This window comes from Amblyomma maculatum, chromosome 5 (assembly GCF_055883805.1).
Source record: "Amblyomma maculatum isolate TAMU_Amacu chromosome 5, ASM5588380v1, whole genome shotgun sequence".
Lineage (NCBI taxonomy): Eukaryota > Metazoa > Arthropoda > Arachnida > Ixodida > Ixodidae > Amblyomma > Amblyomma maculatum.
Window position 1 is genome coordinate 161,496,872 of NC_139348.1, and position 23,726 is coordinate 161,520,597.

Genomic DNA, 23,726 nt, shown 5'->3' on the forward strand with positions numbered 1-23,726 from the left:
TTTTTTACTTGCCAAACACACGCAGCTCCTAGGCCTTGCAGATGTCACATCACATTTCTCAGTCTTGACAGAAGTTGTTACACCACCTTGATCGGTTCAAACTTACGTAGATGTTTCAGGTAAAATGCCTTAAATAATTCATACTGACGACGACGCTTAAATATTGTAAAAAGCACAAAATACTCCTGTATTCGCAAACACGAGCCAGCACAGAACAGCTCACCATGCAGCTCACTACGTAAATGTCTAAACTTCGGAACGGCTTCTTTTGGCTTGTTGAGCATCAACCGGAGACTAGTTACGATAGTGTCGTAAGCGCTGAAAATGCGCGTTTGTCAAACGGTACGAAAAAATACTCCTTAAATATTTCAAATTGTGCTAATATTACTATTTGTATACCATCTTACATGTAATTGTATTTGCTCTGCTCTGATCGTTGCACCAGATCGTTCGAAGGCGCGTCGTCTGCTACACTAGCAGATGATGGTGACAGCAGTAACAGCCTCGTGCATTACGCCGTGATAAACAAATTCGTAAAGATCAGATAACATTTTTTGCATCTTTGATGTTTGCAATAGCTCATAGCGGTATAACACTGCGGCTACCGTCCGAAAAAAAGAAGCATAGCTTCTTTAAAAAGGTGTCTTTCGCAGCTACGGTGATATTTTGATCACGGAGCAGAAACATGGTGTAAAAACGGGTATATACTTTCCGTGCTACGTTTTTGTAGAATGAATGAGCTCGCGATAGGGCAATGCAACAAGTTCTCACGTGCGTAAATGAACTCCATTACATGCGTTTGTAAACTTGGGTGGGTTACTTGCTGGTTCCAGTAGCATTCCAGGAGGGAACCAGCAAAATTCTAAAACCAGCAAAGAAAACCAGCAAGCACCCTGCTGGAACCAGCAAAGCCAGCAGGTTGCCTGCTGAGACCAGCAGACGCTCACTGCTGGAACCAGCACAGCCAGCAGGTCGCCTGCTGGGACCAGTGGAAAACCAGCAGGTTGCCTGCTGGGACCAGTGGAAAACCAGCAAGCACCCTGCTGGAACCAGTACAACCAGCAAAAATCCAGCAGGCTACCTGCTCGTTCCAGCACAAACCAGCAGCTTCCAGCAAGAAACCAGCAGAAAATTTCCACCTGGGTAAGTCATTCGTGGTCTTCCGTTTACAACGAGAACGGGGCAGTCGTGTGCTTCGCTGAGTGCGCACCCATTTAGTTGCGTTTCAACCACTGTAATAACGTATTAGATATTGCAATCTTGAAATCGGGACATGGTTTGGGGCCATTTATTCAGCGTGCACTTTTCTGGACGTAGCGTTCAACATTATTGTTCAGCCTGTTCCTCCGTTTTCACTGGAAATAATATTCAAGTGGGTACCACCACCAAAACACACTAGCTAACACAAACTGTTGCAAAAGAAACAACACAAGACAGCCAGTTCAACGACACGCCCGCAGGCTCTGGCAATTTTTTTCTCGTTTATGAAGCCGCGTGATGCACAGAAGACACGCAAGCTTATTTTACAAGCGAAGAACTTTTCTCGAAAAAGGTTTATGTGCAAGCGTGATTTTTTCCACTGTCTGATTAATGTTGCCTGTCCAGTTGGTCAGCAGTGGTCGCATTAGTTTAGTTAGGTGCTTAGTGTGACTGCGGTCTTTTCTCTCGCAAATCAGCTCTGGAAATTGCACAAAATAGGAAAGAAGGGATGAAATTAACATGTTGCATAGCTTGCTGCTTCTTATGACCTGCAGGAACTTCATCACCTTGCTAAGAAAGGTGCATGGTGATTTTCAGATACCATAGGCGTCCATCATCAAGAATTTTGATAAGTCCAGGGTATTGCAGGAATCACAAGGCACAAAGTTAATAAATGGATGGGGACTAATAAAATAAAATTATTGACACTCTAAAGTAAGCACTAGAAGTTATTTAAACTTTGGTAATATATAAATAATGAAAACACGGGCAGGCACTGAAAACAGAATAAATAAAAATGTTTCATGAGATTCTGTTAAACTATTTATACTTTATCTTCAAATGGACGTGCAAGGTAACCAGCCAAAAATTCAATCGGTGCTAACTCTATGTCAGCTGCTGGTTCACACCACACATGAATGAATCCAAGCTGACTCGAAAACTCTCTCGCAGCAGACGTGATATGGCAGTTGGCAAGGTACGACTTTCATAATCACGAATGCCAAGTTTTATAGCTGTCTATTGTTGATAGGTGCAATTTGCAGACTGATGCTTGCAAGATGCCAACCTGCACAAAGCATGGCAAAATGTGTATCTCAGTCGATATATTTTTTTTTCGCTAGTTGTACCTTCAGTATTTTCTCTGAGGTGAAAACTGCAGCCCTTGCGTCAACTCTGTCGTTCCCGCCTTTGAATTGCCTTAGGCTGCTAAAAAGCGATACTACAGGCCTGCTGTTGAGGGCCTGCTTTAGGGCGTATCGGAAGCTGAAAATAAGATTCGGTTAAACGCAATGCACTTGTAAGGCACACAGAAGACGTTGCAAGATACTTGATGTGATCAAGAAGGTACTTAATTTGCGCCACTGTGGATCTGGTTGTCATGATTGTTGCTTCGTACGTTAATTTGCTTGGTTAGCCTTGCTTCAACGTGCCTCCTAGGACCTGAATGTCTTTGATATGGCAAAGTCCAACTCTAACCAAGAGAGTCACTCGTCATCTGACAAATAGAGCGGCTCCTCTTGGTGTCTCTATGGCTTCACTTATGCGATGTTGAGCAAGGCATACCATTTTGATATCATCGTCATAAAAGTGATCGTGGCGCACCTATCTTGAAACACACATGCATCAGGATGACACGGGGGGTTGTCCAGGAGGAAATGAAGTGTAGCTATAACAAGTGGGGAAAATAAAGCTATTGACCTGCGCACATTAATTTTTTCAAGGTTGTTTGGCTCAACATGAGGCCGCATGAGTAACTCAACTTGTAAGGTGGGCAGTTCGGGAACACGGAGGGGACAGCTGAAGGGAGCAGGATCTTCAGTTGTGTGTTCTTCCTGTAATCGTCATCTGTGAAGTGCAGTGAGCATACCAGTGACTTGTCACTCGGCTCCCACCGGCTTCCTTTTCCGTCCTAACCTTCCCGAGATATGTTTTTCAGCCATGCTGCTCGACGTTGTGAATCGCACGGGAACCCATGGTAACCGATCTTTTCTTGCTTTCGTGGTGCACAGCGGCACACAGCAGTTGCCTGGCATGGTGCTGCATACGCTTAGGACGCTGTTGACACAGGCACCGATGACACGCATGCTGAACTATCAGAACCACGCGGTTATGCTGAGTAGTCAAAACGATAACACGCGCCAACCCAGCCAGCGCGCTCCTTCCGCGTCGTCTGCTCGTCCGTGCCGGCGGCGCCTTGTCCTGGAGTGGTGGCGCCCCCGCGGCGGAAACTGTAACTTCTCCCAATACGCGCTTCCCCAGCCATTGAGGCGCGACGCGACGGGCCGCACCAAGTGCGCCTCTATTGAGCGGCCGTGGTAGAACTATGGAACCCTACCATGGTATATTATTATCACCAAACATTACCAACCAAGCTAAAAATGAAACCGAAACTTTTATTGCGAATTTGTCTGCAACCCTACTTTTTTCCAAGAATATATATGTAGTATTTGGTAAAAAAACTTCACTGGCTGCATCATGTCCTGATAAGTATTTTATTATTTTAGAGTTCAACTCAACTTTCATTATCATCACTGCCGTAACTCAACCTCGTCATGGCCGACGTCAACAATTTTTTTGTTCTCCTTTCTACGATGCGGCAGCGTGGTCGCGGTCACCGGTAATTTATTCTCTTGCTATGAGTGAAGTGTGTGACTCCGTGCGCATATGTGTCAAGCAGAGTGCACTTCAGTGACCTGTTCCACACGCTTTCGCTTCACCGCACAAGCCGCACGTGCACAGTCTTGCCATGAAGCCGGGTCATCGCCTGTTTGCTGTACACCCGCAAGAGATTTGCTGTGGCATTTCATCGATCGCGCCCGAGCACTTTATCAGTTGCATAGTTTAGCGGGCTGTAACTGTTCAACATGATACGACCGTCGCTGGTCCATTCATCTTGTGTGTTCGCCATATGCGCGCCGACACGGTGGTTCTGACCTTGCGAGCTGACCTTTGCCCGAATTAAGGGGTGACCGTGGTAAAAAAGAGCCAGTTTTAGTGAGTTGGATATTTTATTATGCCAGCAGAATACTCTGTTTATAAAGCACGAATTCGGAACGATCATATCGCAAAAACTGGCAAATCCGCCAGTCAATCCTCGCTCCTGTTGGTCGACAGGTTCGCCAGTGAGAACCGACGAATGGGGTTTAGTCGACCGGTTTGTGACAGATTTGGGAGCTTTTGGGGTCATTGCAGTTCTGCCCCAAGTGTTACGCTTGCCTGTTACCTGAATGGAACGTTGCCATATGACATTACAACTTCGCAATATGCTCAGCACAGTTTAGCGGACATAGGGGTGTAAGCCAGTGCCGGCTGGACTGTAGACACTGCGATAGATGAGCTTATTGATTAGAAACCCAGAGAGATTACCTGGAGAGGTGAGTATCGGGCCTGCCACTATGCTAGCAAAGAGGGAGAAGAGAAAAAAGAAGGCAGTTTTGTGTCATAAAAATGAAAATACATTCAGGCTCATTACGTTGGCTCATTATCTCATGTCGAGGCTCGTGCAGCTCAAAAAGCGAGAAACAGGAGCGCTTTCCAGTACACTAGTCCAAGCACTGTTCAGTTAAGTCCTCCGAAAATGGCCTGCTGTCAAAATGCTTTAAGGAAGTGGATACGTAATTAAACCCCCCTTTTTCAACAACTGAACACTGTCAAGGATATCGAACTGAAAAAAAAAAAAAATCGCAAAACAGCAAGCCACTTGGAAACAGTTTGGAAATTCTCGCTGATATGTCTTGATTTAGTCTGAAGACAGCGCTTGTTCGAATTAGCTCGCCAAGCCTTGGAGAATGCTATTTTGAAAATAACTATATTGGTTGCCTCTGGTTCTTTCATTTTGAAACAGGACTAACTATGTTCCTAACCCAGATGTGTTCAACAAACGTTAATGATTGTGCAAAATATTTTCTGCTAGACTTGTATCGTATGTAGAACTCTTTTGTTTTATGCTCTATTCTTGAGACAATGGAGAATCTGGGGAAATTGGGGCTTTGTCCATGTATGATGACAAAAAGTAGAGAGAGAAAGAATCAGAAGCATAGTATTAAATGCATACAAGTGCCTATTTTTGAGGGAGCATGTACAGCTAGCTTTTTGATGAGAGCAGTGACGAGACAGTCATTCAGCATGCCATGCAGGCACAAAATAAACGAGTAAGCATCTGCCATTTGTAGCCTCGTCTGCTCGACAGTTGAGCAGACGATGCTGTAACTGGCAAATGCTGTGCGTGTTGCACTCTTGTCGGTTTCATTTCGGTGATCCTGTATGGGATGCTGAACGATGGTCTGGCCAGCCATTGTTCAGCATTGCTCTCAGCATACATGCATTGCACTCGGTTAATGAGCGAAGAGAGTTGTGTTCAATGAAAATATCTTGCAGGTGATAGCTAGGCATGTCGTGCCTAGCCATGCTGTCCCTGCCTAGCCTTGCAAGGACCCAACTCAAGACCAGGGGCAGCGTGCGGTATCTATGCAGTGTCTACCGGCCGCACCATGTAAGCCTAACAAACAATTTATACTTGTCAATATTTCTCTCTAGTAAGCGGAGCAGCATAGGGACCAACGAAGTCTGGCTCTTTCTGCGTGTGATGGCTAGGGTGTTTCAGGCCAGTGACTGACACTGCGGTGTGGTTGCATACCGGGTTCACTGGTGCAGGTTCGACGGGCAAGCACAACGGTGTCACCTAAGGTTGCTGTGGAAGAGGTCAAGGCTGGTGAAGAGCTGGCTCCAATTGCTGAGCCCCCTGTGCTGTTTGTAGCCAGGGCGGGCCGGCTGATGAGCGTCCCAGACGCTGCAATCAGCCACGGCACGGACATCGTGCTGTCGCCCCTGCCACTTGTTCACAGGCCGGCCCCTGCTGCCACCGTAGAGCTTGTGGAAGAGTGGCATCGACCGCAATTCGATGTTGCTCGTCTTCCCCACTACTACATGGCACTCAGCAAGATTCGGCTCACAGGTGGGTGGGCTGATGGCTGATGAAAAGTTCTGTAAAAGGCCATTTCAATAGCCATCACTGTCGGCTTGGCTTCAGGGAATGAGCATAGCAATTTATTTTTGATTATGATTCCTATACAAATAGTCAATGGGATATGTACATTTCAGTGTTCTGCAGGTGTTGTTAAAAGGTGTTGTTCAGCTTTTTGAGTGCTTCTTACTGTTGTATTTTTCCATTGTTAATTTGCATCTTTGGGTGGAGAACACAATTTCATCTGTACCGCGCTGTTTCCCCTGTGTACAAATAGTATGGGGCTCAGAACCTGGTCAGGTGCAAGTACGCACCTTTTGTTCGGGGTCCTTTAGTTTCTGTATTAGGAAACTAAGAATAAACTTCAAACTTCAAGATCATCATCATTATCAGCTGGATTATAAATTAGATAAATGAGGATAATATTAGAAAAAAACTGCTCGATACTTCCTGAGAGATTGAATCCAAGCTTGACTCATATTTATAATCAAAAGAGCCATCACTCTTGTCCGCAGTCGAAGGTCCCGTGTGGTCAGCCATCCAAAAGTAACCGCGCGCACGGAGGTCACACTTTCGGTGACCCGCACAACAGAGATAAATGGCACGTTGTGAAATCGAGATGACATAGGGAGATGAAAAGAGGCTACAACAACCTCCTTTCAATTTGGTATTTGTTTATGTAACTCTCTCGTGTTTGATCTGTTGTAAATCCTCTGTGTTTGCTAGCCGCAAGCAAGGGCGCGGCAAGAGAGAGCGAAAGCAGCGATCGAGTCATGTGTCGACCTACTGGAGAGGCAATGGCACGAGCCCCGAACGTGACGCGTCATAGCAGACACGCCAACAGAATAAAAATAAAAACCTGCAAACCTGCGGCGGATGGCAGAACAATCCTTGAACCTGCAACTACAGTGTACCATAACCGCACGCACGTGCTGCAAAACGCGCGCGCCGCATGATCGCATAGCACGATAGAGTAGCGCGCACGGAGCGACTGCGACCCTCCAGCAAAGAAGGTGGCGGGGGCGAGCGCGGTCGCTCCATACTCTTCATTATATACGTATCAACACAACGCGGGGTGAAAACATGAACTTTTAGAAAGATTTGATAGATGGCACAGCCTGTCCAAGCGCTCCAGCTTCGCACTCAGGCGCGAAGTTTTGAATGCATGATAGAGAACGTACCGGTACGTCAGTGACACTGTGTGGGGGAGGCGCGAAAATGTACCGGTACGTTTGTGACAGCGAAAGGGTTAGAAGCCGCTATCTCACAACTGAGCACTCTAAGCACTGCACAGAGCTATATCATCATGCCATGTTTGGTGTCCATTGGAAAAGGATATTTTTTAATGACAGTATTATTTTCTTGTTTTAAGGAAGGCTATTAGTTTTAGGGTGCAAAATATGAAGTTAATTTTTTGCAATGATTTGGAAAATCTCATGTGATGTCTTAATGTAAATAGGGACATCTAAATGCTGTGACTGATCAAGTAAACACCTGTAGGATCATGAAATAATTTATTTTACAAAGGTGCATATAAAGCATGGCATTGGCAAAAAAATAAAGAGAATTTTCTATTGGTTGCACAATACGTCTTTGCAAAAGTACTGGATGGCACGCTACCACTCTCACAGTTTTGCAAAATATTATTTACTGCTCTTGCTGTAAAGTTATTAAGGACCACCTTATTTGCGACTTGAAAGATGCAACATTGAGCAGCAGTGCACTCGGAAAGAAATGGCTGAGAGCCTGCTTTGTACACAATTGTCTCCATAGTGTGTCGAAGGGTCCAGCAGTCTAATCACAGCAAATATTCTAGCTTTTCACCAGAAATAAAGTGTTTATTGCTTGACAGAATTAAAGAATTTTAGAAGTTTCTCAAAATTTTCTAGAGGGAAACATGGCATAACCATCTATGCGAGGATCTTGAAAAGCATTTCTTCTACCAAGGGAATTCTGGGAAGATGCGGCTTTGTATTTGGCTTTGCTAATGTGCTAAATGCAAAGATTCTGCCATGGAGTCGTGGCTGCATTGTGATACAGCGGCACGTCACTTCAACGTTCATGCTCCCCACTTTGTCGAGGGGAATTTTATTTATTACAGGATCTTTCCCTTACAGGCTCTGAAGAAAGCAAATGAAGCACGCCTTCCCTGTCAGACAGCATTACCATGCCATATTTGCTAACATAATGAATCTACTCTCATAATGAACCCACTCCCCACACTTGTTGCTGAGAAATTACTTTTACCTTTATGGTTAACATGTCCCTCGTTCTATGCCATCATTGCAGCCCTCAGCATATTTCTTGGCAGTGTGGCTAGATGCTACTGCAGGGAGGTGGTGACTTGCATGGCGAACTTGACTTAGTGGTAGACTTGACAGGAGTGCTGGCAGTGCTGAGCACATTGCGTGAACTGCTTCGTGTCTGGTTACACAAGCCTCAGTATGTTCGCTTTATCACACTGGGATTGGGGTGGGCGTCGTCCACTGCCACAAAACCGTTAGAACATTTGATGGCAGCAAATGCTGCTAAAAACCAGCGTCATGACCGCGGCTAACGGCATGCCTTAGTTGATGATTAACAGATTGATAGATGGATGGAAGCCAATGGACATACTATTTATGAAATTTCGACTCTCACAGTAAAACCTGTCAACATTTTCCCTGCATGATGTACCCTCCCCAGAAACTGTTGTAAATTTTTCTTAGGAGAAAAGATGGGTTCATTACACGAGTAAATATGGTATGTACGCATATATAATGTGACCGTGTATACAGCGTAAGAAGGATTTGAGACTTTACAAAAAAGAACTATAATGGTTATAACATGATTGCAGGTTGTTTAAGCCAACTACCGCCGTGGCACGTGTTGAGGGTTTCAGAAAAAAAATGGCAACAACTCATAAAAAATGCCGAAGCAGCAGTTGCATTCGCATTATTTGAGATGCAGTAATTCAAAAATTCGCATGACAGCATTTAAAGCTGTGAAGCCTTGAACGCATTAGGGCATGTAATATCGCGCACGGCAGCGGCTGTTGTCATCGCCGCCTGCCACTGATATGAGTTCTGTAATAAGGGAGTAATTAATTGATGACTCGCAATTAATTACTCACATGATCCAGTCCAATCCTCATTCGTTTTTGTTTCCTTTCTCAGCTCTACTCGACTGTTTTGGTGCCTGCTCTCGCTTGTGCCAGCTAAGTGGCCGGTTTCTTTCTCTGTACTCAGCCACCCTCTGCTTCCTCCATACACATTGTGAAAGACTATTGAACAGTGATATAAGCCCTTGCTTTAACCACGCTGTGCGGACATGCCTGCATGGCCTAAGTGTAGCTTGTTTGACTCAAGATGCAAAGGTCTCGGAGGGTTCGATTCCCATTTTGCCCGTCCGTTTCAAATGCTAAGCCTAAGTTGGCAGCTCCTACCTGCATCAGGAATGTCAGTGTCATGTGGTTTCGTGACGCCAAATCAACCTGATGACCAGTTGCTGCACGGTCATGTAACCTTCCAACTACCATCAGCCAGAGCTGTGCTCGGGATTTTTTGCCCGCAACACCAAAGCCAGATTTTTTGGATAACCTTTAACACTATCACGGATGAACAGGTTCATGCTGTATGCATACCCTGGTTCTCAGTATAACACAAGTTGCGTTTTGAAACTTATTAAGTGAGCAAAAAACTTATGTTACATTCATGTGAGTACAATATTTGCTTATGAAACAACGCCTCAGCATCTATTTCCAGTCTGCACATGCCACAGCTGCTGTGAAGTTTCATTGAGGCAGTGTGTGAAAAGTTTCTGAAAGCAAAAGCATGCTCCATTTGCTTTTGTTTGTGGCTGTACTAAGCAACAGGCATGTAGCCAAGGATGTTGGGGCCCAAGATAATTTCCTGAAGTTGAGGGAAGTGGGAGGGGGATTTGCTGGTATATGTGCCTTTTTTTTGCAAGTTTACCAGGAGAGAGTGTTAAGTGTTAAGGCTTGTATGAAAATTGAAAAGGTGTTCCTTTGAGATTTTCTTAAAAAAGATTGCATTGTGAAGTTCATTTTTTTTTTGGCCAAACACTAGCCAAAACAAATACAAAAATTTTTATTCCTCACATGCCCTGGCCAGATTTTTCTTTGGACACTTTTTTGGCAATAAACCCAGCAACATACCAAGCAACAACCAATGGAAAGTAGCAGTGCATCAAACTTCCTATGGTCTACACACGATAGAAAATAGGCTGCCATGAATACTCAGTGAACTTCTAGAACAGAACATAAATTTGAGTGCAGTCTCATACAAACGTTTAGCAGAACTGTTCCTGTCGTGCACATAGCTTTCTTTTGCTCTTATCTTCTTGTTTGGCCTCAGTTGCTTATGCACCAGTAAACCCTTTCTGCATTTAAAGATATATTTTGTGATAGTGCTATTGTTTTGTTTGTTTACCATAATCTAAAGATGTCAATGGCTGCCATTTCTACGTGTTTAGTTTTCTTTCTTTTCGATCGTGCACTTTTCACCTCCGGGCGCTGCTGCGTGAGCGCTTGTGCTGCCTTTTTCTTTCTTCCATGACAAATATTTTTGATCTTCCTTGCTGCTGCCAAAAATTGTAGGGAGTCCTGGGCCTTGGCTGGTTTGGTTCGTTTGTGGGATTTAACGTCCTAAAGCGACTCAGGCTATGAGAGATGCCGTAGTGGAGGACTGCGGAAATTTCGACCACCTGTGGTCCTTTAACGTGCACTGACATCGCACAGTACACAGGCGCTTTGCTTTTAGCCTCCATCGAAAAGCGGCCGCCAAGGCCATAGCCCGCTTCTAAAATTTACCGCAGCTGAGAATTTTGGTGCTGCTAGAGGGTGCACTTATTTATTGCTGTCAAAGCATGTTTGTTAGTGGAAAAGGAATTGTTGAAAAGAGTTGACCTTAACATGGTTGGAGCTACCTCAAGAAAAAGGGAGAAACCTCTTCTCAAGCCCTTAGTTTGTCACAAAAGTGGCAGATTAGACTGCTCAGTTGGTGCTCAAGTGTCCTTTTGGGTGCGGTCATCCTCATATCGATCTTCCTGTGACCACAATGAGTTCCAGCAAATTTGAAGTGATGCTTAGTGTTCTTTTGGGTTGGTTACTTGTCAATCTTGAAGAGAGATCAAGACGTCACTTTTTCTGTGTGGTAGCTGTGCAAGTCTGTTCAGTTTCCGATATTTAATAACCTTGATTGCCCTTGACTTAGTGCCTGGGAGAGTGTGCGTACGGCTGCAGTCTAGAGATTACTGGACATGAATGGCGCAGTAGGGAGAAACGAGGACAGAGAACACACAAGGACGAGCACCAACTTTAAAAGAAGTTGATTGGCGCTCGTACTTGTGTGCTCTCTGTCCTTGTCTCTCCCTACCGCGCCATTCATGTCAAGTACAGTAGACTCGCGATAATTCAAACTTTGATAATTTGTACTTTTAGTTAATTCAAACGAAAATCAAATGTTTAGTTGGTTTGTCATGTTTTTAATGTATTTCAACGCCGCTTAATTCAAACCGCAATTTGGTTAATTCATACTTTTTGTTTGTTCATACCGGAAAATTATCGGCTATCGTTTCCGCCACTGGTGAAAAATTTGAGTTTTTATAACACTATAACAGTGGAAAATGTGAAAATAACCGTACAATGACTTAAAAAAGAAAAGAAAGCGAAGAAGAGCCTAACAAACAAACGTTCGAAACGAAACAAAAGCCTCCTGAAGGGCACTGCTCAACTTTTTGTGGCTTGCTAGCCAGTTCAGTGGAGAAAATTCGAAATTAAAACAACACTTAAACCAGTGCTTGTCAAAATTCTAAAAAAAAGAAACAAAAAAAAAAAAAAAGATGCGAAAGTGACGTGAGTAGCGTCGGCCGACTGCGAATCAGTGACTGCTCGTGCTTTTCTTTCCCTGGTCGGTTGCCCGCGTCGGTAGCACCAGTCTCCGCGAGGGAAGTATCGGACGCTCTCTGTGAAAGAAAAATTGGCAGCCATAGAAGAAGTTGAGGCAGGAACGAAGAAGACTGTGGCATTGAAGTATGAGATAACAAAAAGTATGCTGGCAATGATTGTGAAAGCGAAAGACAAGCTGCGAAACAACACAATCCGCTTCGCTCCTGACAGAAAAAGGCTTAGGGAGGCAGCGCATCCGGAGCTTGAGAAGGCGGTTCTCCTCTGGCTTAAGCGCGCTCGGAGCTCCAATCTACCAGTAAGTGGACCGATATTGCGAGAGAAGGCCAAAGAACTGTCTGTGCGCTTTGGAATTGACGATTTCAAGTGTAGTGATGGATGGGTATCACGATTCAAGGAGCGACATGGCCTCGCTTTCAAAACTAAATGGAGAAGCGGCAGCAGTGAATGAGGCGGTTACTACCGACTGGCAGCAGACGCGTCTTCAGAGCCTACTTCTTGGATACTCTCCGGTTGATATTTATAGACTATTCTTCAAGTGCCTGCCTCAGCAAACATTATGTCCCAAGGGGGAAAGTTGTATCGGCGGTAAGCTGAGCAAGGAGCGACTCACAGTCATGGTTTGTGCAAATATGGATGGTAGCCACAAGCCCGAACTTTTCGTTGTGGGCAAATCAAAGCATCCGAGGTGCTTTAAAGGCATCCGAACTCTACCTGTTTCATATGTAGCAAATCCACGTGCGTGGATGACGCAATCTTTGTTTGAAGAGTGGCTGCGGAAACTTGGCGTGGTGTTCAAGCGCGATAAAAGTGCTGGTGATTGTTGACAACTGTCCCGCTCACGGTAATGTGGAGGGCCTGGAGGTAATTCGTCCTGAATTAAGCAATTCGTCCTGAATTCCTCCCTCCAAACACAACTGCTGTTCTCCAGCCCCTGGATCAGGGGGTGGTCAAATGTCTGAAGACAAACTACAGGAAGCTACTCCTTAAGAGGATGCTATTATGCATGGACAATTCCATGTCATACAGCGTAACATTGTTGTCGTCTGTGGGAATGCTAGCTAACGCATGGAGTGCAGTAACGCCAGCAACAATATGAAACTGCTTCCAGCATGCCTTCCGCATACCAGGTCACAGTAGTGATACTTTGCCTGACTGCGCTCAAAATGAAAATGAAGACTGCCTCCAAATGGAGAGTGATGATGCAGGGCTAGTGCTTTCTGCCCTCCAAGCACACAACATAGCTGCTGACCTCAGTGAATTTACAGCTGCTGACGATAACCTCTGCGTGTGCAGGGAAGACACTCTGGATGACTTGGTAGCTGAGGTGCTGCCAGCACATTACAGCAACGAAAGAGAAGAGGAGGAATCAGAAGTGCAATCCCCTGTGACAGCAGCACAAGCCTTCAACTACCTTTCCAGGGTCCGGAAATTTCTGACTGCAGCAGAAAATTCTGAAAAAGAACTGGCTGCTCTTACTGGAATAGAGAACTTTGTTCTGAATGCACATGTAAAAAATAAGCAATCAACAATTCACGATTTCTTCAAACGGCCTAGTCAGCCATAGATTTCCAATAAACTTGTTCTGGATCCTTCACCTCCGCTGTTTTTATTGTGTAATAAAAGAGTAGAAGTGCTTAAAATGTGATTTAAGTGGATACTTAATTATAATGTGCACTGTAATCTTGCTCAGAGTCATATGTGCGAGAACTTCTGATAATTCAAACTTCTGATAATTCAAACAAAATCCTGATGTCCCTTCAAGTTTCAATTAATGAGAGTCTACTATTCCGACCAATCTGTCCAAACGTTCACGCTTCTTGCAGTCTAGGGATTACTGTTATCACACTGTGTAAATTTGCACCTGCTGAACTTTGGAACAATTGTGCTTCTTCTTTGCACGTCTGCAGGCTTAGTGGTGACAACCACCCTGGCTGGCTATGCCTTGGCGCCCGGTGCCTTCGACCCCTGGGTGGTGCTGTTTACCATGGCGGGAACAGCATTCACCTCGTGTGCGGCCAACGCCATCAATCAGGTGCGCGTTTGCAAGTAGTGTAGCACTTTCTGCATCTATTTGATCAAAATATGAAGCTTTGTTGATACTATGTCAGGACTCTTGCCTTGACCTGTGCTTTGCATTTTTGCCACTGGGCCAGTTCCTGGAGGTGCCGTACGACTCTCAGATGAACCGGACCAAGAACCGGGTTCTGGTGCGAGGTTTCCTCAGGTGAATGCTGCCTTCACTTCCCTGGTCAAGTGCGTTTGCGTGAAAGGGGATGAACCGGTATTAAGAGGAGAAGGAGGTTTGGTGCACTAAATGTCTCACTCTTGGCTGGACACGCAAGCTAGTCCCCAAGTAAAGCGTAGAAGAGGTCCAAAAAGGGAAGCGGCAAAGAAGTGAAGATTACTAACTGCACCACGGTGTAGGAGGGGCATCACTTCTGTTTGTACATTTGCTGAGGGATTTTCACTGTTGGTCCTGAGGGCCAACTTCTATATTTAGCCATGTTTTATTAGAAAGGGTGGCAAAGTAAAAAAATAAAGGGGCCACTTAAGCTTCACTTTTTAGATTATTCCATAACAGTGACCATTATTGTCTCCTCTTGAGCATCATTGTTTGCATGCACTTACCTCTCATCGACATGCACTCACACTACTTAGCATACCAGTGACAATTCAAGCTACTGGTTCAAATCTCCCGTCATTTTATGTTTTGCTGCATAAGCTCTAATAAAATTGGAGTTTATCAGTACTATAAAAACAAGTTGAACTTAGCTTTTCTGCATCTGCGGCACTGATTTTCTCTTGTACTGAAATATTTCACCCAAAAACAAATTCTAAGTGTCCCAAATAAATGCACAGACAATGTAACATACATAGGCAATGTATGCTAGTTTAGATCTTTAAGGCTTGTTTTCTGAAAAGTTAGTTTTAAGCATATTGCCTTGCTTGTGGAAAGCATAGCACTGCAATGGATGCACGGGTTTGAACACTGTTTGTTTTATTGTAATTGCTGACATTTGCTTTTTACCAAGACAGTCTCTGATTTACCACCTAGGCTCATATTTTTTATTAACAGGTAATTATGCCAGGATGCATTTTAAAAATTAGGAAAAGATTCATGTTGCATCATTTTAAGAAAGAGCAGGAAAATTCAAAAAATTACAAGGGTTCAACGCTTCTGAACCAGATATTGAACGAAAGCATTAGCTGCGGGTGACCGAGCGTTTTTCTTCTTTTTTTTTCTTCCTCAGCCCACATATAAAGCCCTGCTAACCAAGCCATATGAACGTGCCTTAGTGGCCTATATAGGGGTAGCGTGAATGCCAGGGTCCTAGCAGGCTAATTCTGACATAACCGTCCCATGTGAAACGAGAGGCCCAAGTTGGCAGCTCCTACCAGCCCACACCCTAGTGTTACGTGGGGTGTGACGTCACAGCGTCACGTGGGTAAGACGTGGCTACCGGCCGCGCTACGCTGAAGGCTCGAAACCTAGAGTAGTATTGCTTTCGAAATAAAAACAATTAAGAATTTTTTTATTTAGACCACACTTATTAAATACTATTATGAACATTTACAGACCCATAGCCAATTTTATAGTCGTGCTATAGGCTTTCCACGAGCAGGCAACATGTAAAAAGAAAGCAAGCTAGGATAGAACAAGAACTACTGAAGATATTGCAGTGTACCTCTAAGTTTGATGCTATTTCAAGTCAGTGTACTAATTTGCATCACTTTATGTTGAAAAATAAAAAAGTTTGCTGCTGATCCTGTAATCCCCCCTTAAGTGTTCATTTTTTTTCCAACACAATTAATAACTGGAATGAACTCCTTAATAAAGTGACGGCTGCATCTAGCATTAAAAAATCAGTTGAGTCTTATGCATGGAATGTTATTTTATTGACTGCTTAATTTATGCCTGTGTGCGCTTTGTTTATAATGTAATTGCTAAAAACGCTGCTGTGTGTTTTGTTATCTTCAAAAAGTTACTGCACGCCTTGCCAGTTTTTTTTTCCTTTTATTAGTGTTTTTCAATGCTTACGCATTGTTGGATTTACTGGTGTATTTCGTTGTGTGACCACTAACTCCGTGCATTTTTATCCGCGTACAGTATTGCCGTCCAGGCTATGTATTTATTCCGTATAAAGAAGTAAATATAAAAGAAATGAACTGATTGTGAGATTTGGCTTCCTAGCACAGCAGTGGCACTTTCAGTTACTCTTTCAAATCACCGCCATTAAGTGATTTGCTGCGTGGTTGCCAGGTGGCGCTTCCTTTCCTAGTCTTTGCCTCTATTATTGTGCCCATACTTGTTAGCAAGTAGTCGTAAGCTGCCAAATTATACGCTAGACCACCTGATATTGATATTGAAGGCCCACTTTAACCAAGTCATATACAAACGCATTTGTGTGGTCTGTAGTCATTGTGTCCGACATGAGATTCAAGGGGGCTAGGGTTGATTCCCCATCTCGCCCTCTCAATTCCTTTCTAAGTACAATTTATCTCCTTTCCTTGCCACTGCTACCAAAGTTGACTTTATTTCTCGCGCAAGGCATGATCTGAGACCTATTTTTTGCAGTCATTTTTTCATTGTCCTGCCATAGCACTTCCTGCACCCTGTGGTAACCTCCATGGGGTTGCAGAGAAGGTTGTAATGAACTGATGGTAGCAACATGTTGTGTCGCAGCCCCCTTCACGCGGTGGGCTTTGCCGTTGGCACGGCCACCGTGGGCGTGTGGCTCCTGGCGGCGGGTGCCAATGGACTGACGGCGCTGCTTGGTGGGGCCAACCTGGTGCTCTACACGTGTGCTTACACCCCGCTAAAACGCTGTTCCATTGCTAACACCTGGCTGGGCTCGGTGGTGGGCGCCATCCCGCCACTTATGGGCTGGGCTGCCTGCACGGGCACCCTGGACGCCGGTACGGACAGAATGCTCTCTCGCATCCACCGAATGTGAATGTCACAAATGCTGCTCTTTTGTTGCACTCATTATTGCCCAGTAAGCCAGGACCCAAGCGTGGTGCTGTTGTGGGGAAACAGTAAAATTGGTCTGTGTCAGTAGTTAGTAACACACTGCTGATGGCGGGGCTACTATTGTCTCTTAAGGTTGAGGTTGCAAAGATGGAGCACTTGCAAGCAGAAGATTTATAAAATGCAGTAAGTTGTTGCCACCATTACCCTTCCCCCCCCCCCCCCCCCCCCCTTCCCCCGCTAAGGTCACATCACAACACAAAAACCCTCACAAACTTGTGAATGAGCCCACGCTCCTCTTGGTCGACAGGTCCGCTGGTCGAAATTTAGCAATTGGAGCGGGGCTATCCAATCGGTTTGTGACATTTGTGGCAGATTTTGCTTTGTGATCTGAGCATAATTCGGCCCTTGAACTGCCTCTGATTTTTGCACCTCCTTGTGTTGTATCCAGTGCGTACCGTATTTACTCGCATAATGATCGCACTCGCGTAATGATCGCAGCCCTGAATTTTGAGGTCAACATTACATTTTTTAAATTCCCCGCGTAATGATCGCACCCCGAACATGGAGCCGCCTGGTGGTTGATCTGCAGTCATCCCGCAGCGAATGCATTCCGACGAGTTCCCAACCTAGTCTAGTAACGGAGTTCCCATGATTCCATGCTTTGCGGCGTTCGCCATTTTGCAATTCGGCAGCGTCGTAGCGTGCTTTGTGTTTTTGTGCGAGTTTACGCCATTTCACCATGGGGCGGTATGCCAGTTACACTGCCGCGTTCAAGCTCAAGGCTGTCGACTATGCACTGGAGCATGGCAACCGCGCTGCTGGTAGGCATTTCGGCGTGGACGAAATGAGGATACGCTATTGGAAGAAGCAGCGCGAGAAGCTGATGGCTACGAACAAGACACGGCGGGCTTTCCGTGGACCCAAAACGGGCAAGTTCCCTCGTGTTGAGGAGGCGGTCCTAGAATACGTGAGGGACCTGCGCAAGGATGGTTGTGCAGTGTCATTAGAAATGATACAGACGCAGGCGCGCACAACTGCCAGGAAGCTGGGAATCGCCGCAAAGGATTTCCGCGCTAGCTCCGGTTGGACGACTCGCTTTATGCGACGGAATGGACTTTCTCTGAGGCGGCGGACGTCGTTGTGCCAGCGGCTCCCAGCCGCGTATGAAAGCAAAGTGATAGACTTCCATCACTTCGTCACTAGGCTTCGCGAAAAATGCGGTTACCTCATGTCGCAAATTGGAAACGCCGATCAAACTCCACTGACGTTCGACATGCCCCGGAATACAACTGTGAACGAGAAGGGTGCTCGGAGCGTCCTCGTGAAGACGTCTGAGCGCAGAAAAACAGCGATGCACAGTCATGCTTGCTGTGACGGCCGACGGGCGGAAGCTGCCACCATACGTGATCTTCAAACGGAAGACTATTCCGAAGGGAAACTTTCTCCGTGGCATCCATATACGTGCACAGATGAAAGGGTGGATGACTACAGACCTGATGGTCGACTGGATCAAGACTGTTTGGGGAAGAAGACCAGGAGCATTTCTGCTTCCCTCGCTTCTGGTTTTGGACAGTTTTAGGGGTCACCTTGTGGACAGCGTGCGTGCCAAGCTGAAAGAGCTGCGCACGGACATTGCAGTCATTCCTGGCGGCCTGACTTCGCTGCTGCAGCCTCTCGACGTGTCTTTGAACAAACCGTTCAAGGACAACGTTCAACGACTTTATGCTGAGTGGATGGCGATGGGCCAGCATGATTTGACGCCGAGCGGAAAGATTAGAAGGCCATCCGTGGAGATGCTGTGCTCGTGGATCACAGAAGCGTGGAGCAGTATCCCCGACGAGGTAGTGGCTAAGAGTTGTAAGAAGACAGGCATATCTAACGCTTTGGATGGAACGGAAGATGACTTCCTGTGGGATTGTGAAGATGCTCCCAGCAACGACACTGCCGTTTCCGATGAGTCGTGCAGCAGTGAAAGCGAGGATGGCGAGGATTCAGACTTTGATTAGAGTACTGACGAAAAAAAATAAATGGGCATTGTGCACTCCATGTGATGCTTAATGTGCGTGTTTATTGCGAAGGTAAGCCTTACTCAGCTTTTATTTTTGGTTGTAATCGAGATATATGTTCTAAGACGTCTGACCTGCAACTTGTTTGCGTTTTCGGTGCTCAAACATTTTTTGTAGAAAATTTACCCCGCGTAATGATCGCACCCCGAAATTTGCGTCAGTATTTAAAAAAAAGTAGTGCGATCATTATGCGAGTAAATACGGTATTCACACCATGTCTTGGCACTCCAAACTTGACATGCTGTACTGCGATGCTGCGATACTGCGACATTACCCTAGAAGCAATGAACAATAATTTCAAAGATATCATTACTGAATGTGCGGTAGAAGTAGGCAGTAGGATAGTTAGAGAGGATACCGGTAAGCTGTCTAAGGAGACGACAGATTTGATTAAGAAACGCCAGAGTATGAAAGCTTCCAATCCAACAGACCAGATAGAATTGGCCGAGATATCAAAGCTAATCAATAAGCGAAAGGTGGCCGATATAAGGAAGCATAACATGGAGAAAATTGAGCATGCTGTAAAGAACGGGGGAAGCCTTAAAGCGGTAAAGAAGAAATTGGGAATAAGCAAAAACCAGATGTATGCGATAAGGGACAAGGCGGGCAACGTCATCACGAATATGGAGAAGATAGTCAAGCCGAGCAGTTCTATACAGATCTCTACAGTAGCCAAAGAAGTGAGGATCGTAACGAGATTGGCGGTAGAGAAAAACAGTCAGACGTTCCACCAGTGACCAAGGACGGAAGTCAAGAAAGCATTAGAAAATATGAAAAGGGGGAAATCAGCTGGAAAGGATCAGATAACTATAGATTTGCTGACGGACAAGGGAATATCGTGTTAGAAAAACTGGCCACCCTGTATACGCAGTGCCTGATGTCATCGACGGTACCGGAACAATGGAAGAATGCAAACATTATCCTCATTCATAAGAAAGGGGACTCTAAGGACCTTAAATATTGCAGACCAATCAGCTTGCTGTCCGTTACGTATAAGGTATTTACTAAGGTAATCGCTAATAGAATCAGGACAACCTTAGACTGCAATCAAGCAAAGGATCAAGCAGGTTTTCGGAAACGGTACTCTACTATCGATCATATTCATACCATCAACCAGGTGATAGAAAAATGCTCGGAATATAACCAGCCCTTATACATAGCATTCATTGATTACGAAAAAGCATTTGACTCAGTTGAAACCTCGGCGGTGATGCAGGCATTGCGAAATCGGGGGGTAGACGAGCCGTACGTGAAAGTGCTGGAAGATATATATAGTGACTGCACAGCAGCCATAGTTCTACATAAAGAAAGTAACAAAATTCCCATAAAGAAAGGTGTTAGGTAAGGAGACACAATCTCCCCAGTACTATTCACAGCTTGCTTAGAGGAAGTATTCAGAGACTTGGAATGGGAGCAGTTAGGGATAAGGGTAGATGGAGAATACCTCAGTAATCTGCGATTTGTTGATGACATTGCCTTGCTAAGCAACTCGGGGGATGAACTGCAAATAATGATTGATGACCTAGACAGGAAAAGTAGAAAGGTAGGCTTGAAAATCAATATGCAGAAGACTAAAGTAATTTTCAACAACCTCGGGAAGGAACAGCAGTTTACATTAGGTAGCGAAGTACTGGAAGTAAGTAGGCGAATATGTCTACTTAGGACAGGTAGTAACCGCAGATCCGGACCATGAAAAAGAAATAACAAGAATAAGATTGGGATGGAGCGCATTTGGCAAGCACTCGCAGATTATGTCTAGCAGCTTACTGGTATCGCTAAAGAGGAAAGTGTATAACAGTTGCATCTTACATGTACTCACCTATGGGGCTGAAACGAGGAGGCTAACCAAGAGGGTTCTACTTAAGTTGAGGACCACGCAGAGGGATATGGAACGAAAAATGGTAGGGGTAACATTAAGAGATAGGAAGCGTGCAGAGTGGGTTAGAGAAATAACTCAGGTTACCGACATTCTAGTGGAAATCAAGAAGAAATGGGCATGGGCCGGACATGTAGTGCGAAGAGAGGATAACCGATGGTCGCTTAGGGTAACAAACTGGATTCCAAGAGAAGGAAAGCGTAGCAGGGGGCGGCAGAAAGTTAGGTGGGCGGATTAGGTTAAGAAGTTCGCAGGGGCCAAGTGGATGCAGCTAGCACAGAACCGGGTTAAGTGGAGAAATATGGGAGAGGCCTTCGCCCTGCAGTGGGTATAGTCAGGCTGATGATGACGATGGCTGCGATGCTGCTCTGTGTGGTGGTTCCCCTAGTGGTGTCGGCCACATTTCCAGATGCAGCCGCTTGAATGAGGGGAGTCTGATACCCTTGTCCACACTTCTAACAGAGAGCTGCTGTCCGCAGGTGCCTGCGTGCTGGGAGCGATGCTGTATTCATGGCAGTTCCCGCACTTCAACGCCCTCTCGTGGAACCTGCGGCCCGACTATTCACGTGCAGGCTACCGCATGATGTCTGTCACCCACCCCGAGTTGTGCCGGCGTACTGCGCTCAGGCACAGTGTTGTGCTGGCACTGCTATGCGGTGCAGCCGCGCCACTCAGTGGAGTGACCACGTGGTCCTTTGCCGCTACCTCGCTGCCTCTCAACGCATACCTGCTGCACCGTGCTTGGCGGTTCTACAATGAGCCCGACAGTGCAACATCACGTGCCCTGTTTCGACTAAGCCTGGTTTATCTACCGGTTTTAATAGTGCTCATGCTGATCAGCAAACGACGGGACAGTCGAAATGTACAGCCTGCGCTGAATGCTGCTGAACTGTTGCCACAAGTGCCAGCTGCAGGCTGTTTATGAGAATCACAGTTTGAGAGAAGAAGGCTTTGAATTTGCTACAGGACTGAGTGGAAGCCAGCAACTGTCGAAAAGCGTGGGCTGTCCGGCGCAGAAACAACGAGAGTGTAAAAAAAGCAAGCGCCCATGCCCCATACGTAGCACACCACACGAATGCCGAGTGGCATGAAAAAGACATTGTAGACCTGGTATGTGCTGGTCATCTCAAGAAAGAAGGCTGTCTCAAAAAGAGTTCATTTTCCAAGAAAAAAGATTGGGCACTCTCATACAGGCTGTCTCAGAACACATGCTTTGTGCTGCCTTTGTGAAGCTGAAAAGGTGTTCAGGTAGGGATTGGCATCACTCCTAGAGTGAACTCTGCAAGTGAGGATGCTGTGCTTTAATGGTTCAGTGCTGGTCTGATTGCACATGTTGGAATGTCGTGCCTGTAGGTCTGTGCAGCGGGCACAGTATAAGAGTATTGACGAGTCTTCAAGTCTTATTTTTACAAGGATGGTTTCCGGCTGTGCGTCCTGTGATGAGCCCGACCTGTAATGCAGTTTCATGAAACCACTGCAGTGTCTTCAGGATCACTCCTGTCCGTTGACGTATGATTTTCCAGCTCCAGTGCAGTACACCTTATTTACTAGTCTGGACGCACAAGTACTTAGCACTGAAGTGATAGGAGATTAATTGTTTGCATTGTTTGTCTGCTTGACTGATCGATTGTTCCTCTGATCCGGGAAAAGCTTGCATAATCATGTCTATGTAAACTTGTAAGTAAACTGTACATAGCAAGTAGGGCTGTACAGAAGAGAAATATAATTTTAATGCAACCTACCTCTTTTTCAAATCTGCCAAATTTCTTAATGCTTGCCTATGACAAAAGCTGTGAGTTGTCTGTTGTTGTCAGAGAAACGTATTCTGCTCATAATAGGCCAGGCCAACGATTATGCACTGTGCCATCTGTTGATTTTATTATGTGAAAAATGTTTCTGATGCTACGTCTGTTCTCTTGTTACAGTTTTATGAGATCTTGCACTGCAACTATCTGTGCTGTGTGTATTTTGTAAATCATGGTCAACCTATCTGTGATTGTGTGGCAGACTAGTGCTGTCACAGAGGCCCAGCAATGTCTTTCCTCCTCTTTTGTTCTGAAGCAGATTGCACACGCACATGAAATCACCCATCAGCTAACGTAGAGCAGTAATCTTAAAATAGTTGGAAACTAAATGCAGCATATTTGGATATATGAGATCCAGACTACAAGGATTATATATTTCTGTGTTCCAAAAATGCATTCCGGTTTGGTTTGATTTGTGAGGTTTAACGTCCCAAAGCGACTAAGGCTATGAGAGACGCCGTAGTGGAGGACTCTGGAAATTTCGACCACCTGGGGTTCTTTAACGTGCACTGACATCGTACAGCACATGGGCGCCTTGCTTCATGGGAAAAATGCATACCGAGCGAGAAAAAAAAACAAAAAACAATATTGTTGCTCGTGGAAAAATGTGCCAGCAACAAAATAGCGAAAAAGCGGAAGACATTTTACGAAATATATTAATGGATATAAGTATCCTATCCACACAGACTCAGTACAAGCGTCGTGGAAATCTTGTACCAGTCAGTTTACAGTGTGCACAAGTATGATACCATAGCACAAGTGTGGCTTGCATGAAGCGTTGCATGCTGGGTAATCCGCCATCATGATATTGACAGCGGACGGCGGTAACGGCGGGCAGCATAGCTATTATAGCGCAGTCAGGCTGAATTGACCGAGTGCCTTGTCGCTTTCGACAGTACACCGAGAAAACAACAGCCTCTGTTCATACGTGTTTGT

The 23,726-nt window shown here is 45.3% G+C and overlaps 1 protein-coding gene across 3 annotated transcripts; it reads left to right on the top strand.

Moving 5' to 3' along the window:
* The first annotated feature begins 3,673 nt into the window (after window positions 1–3,673).
* Cox10 (Cytochrome c oxidase assembly factor 10) lies at window positions 3,674–22,726 on the top strand. Of its 3 annotated transcripts, none has more exons than XM_084604887.1 (7): window positions 3,674–3,817; window positions 5,578–5,692; window positions 5,854–6,154; window positions 13,979–14,103; window positions 14,225–14,295; window positions 16,756–16,988; window positions 21,465–22,726. In XM_084604887.1, exons 2-7 carry the CDS (start codon window positions 5,591–5,593, stop codon window positions 21,908–21,910), a joined length of 1,278 nt encoding a protein of 425 aa, XP_084461013.1. In that variant the 5' UTR covers window positions 3,674–3,817; window positions 5,578–5,590; the 3' UTR covers window positions 21,911–22,726. The 3 variants fall into 3 exon arrangements, with proteins under 3 accessions (XP_084461013.1, XP_084461014.1, XP_084461015.1); XM_084604888.1 differs by lacking the exon at window positions 3,674–3,817 and adding an exon at window positions 3,824–4,194; XM_084604889.1 differs by lacking the exon at window positions 3,674–3,817 and adding an exon at window positions 4,228–4,574.
* The last annotated feature ends 1,000 nt before the right edge of the window (window positions 22,727–23,726 follow it).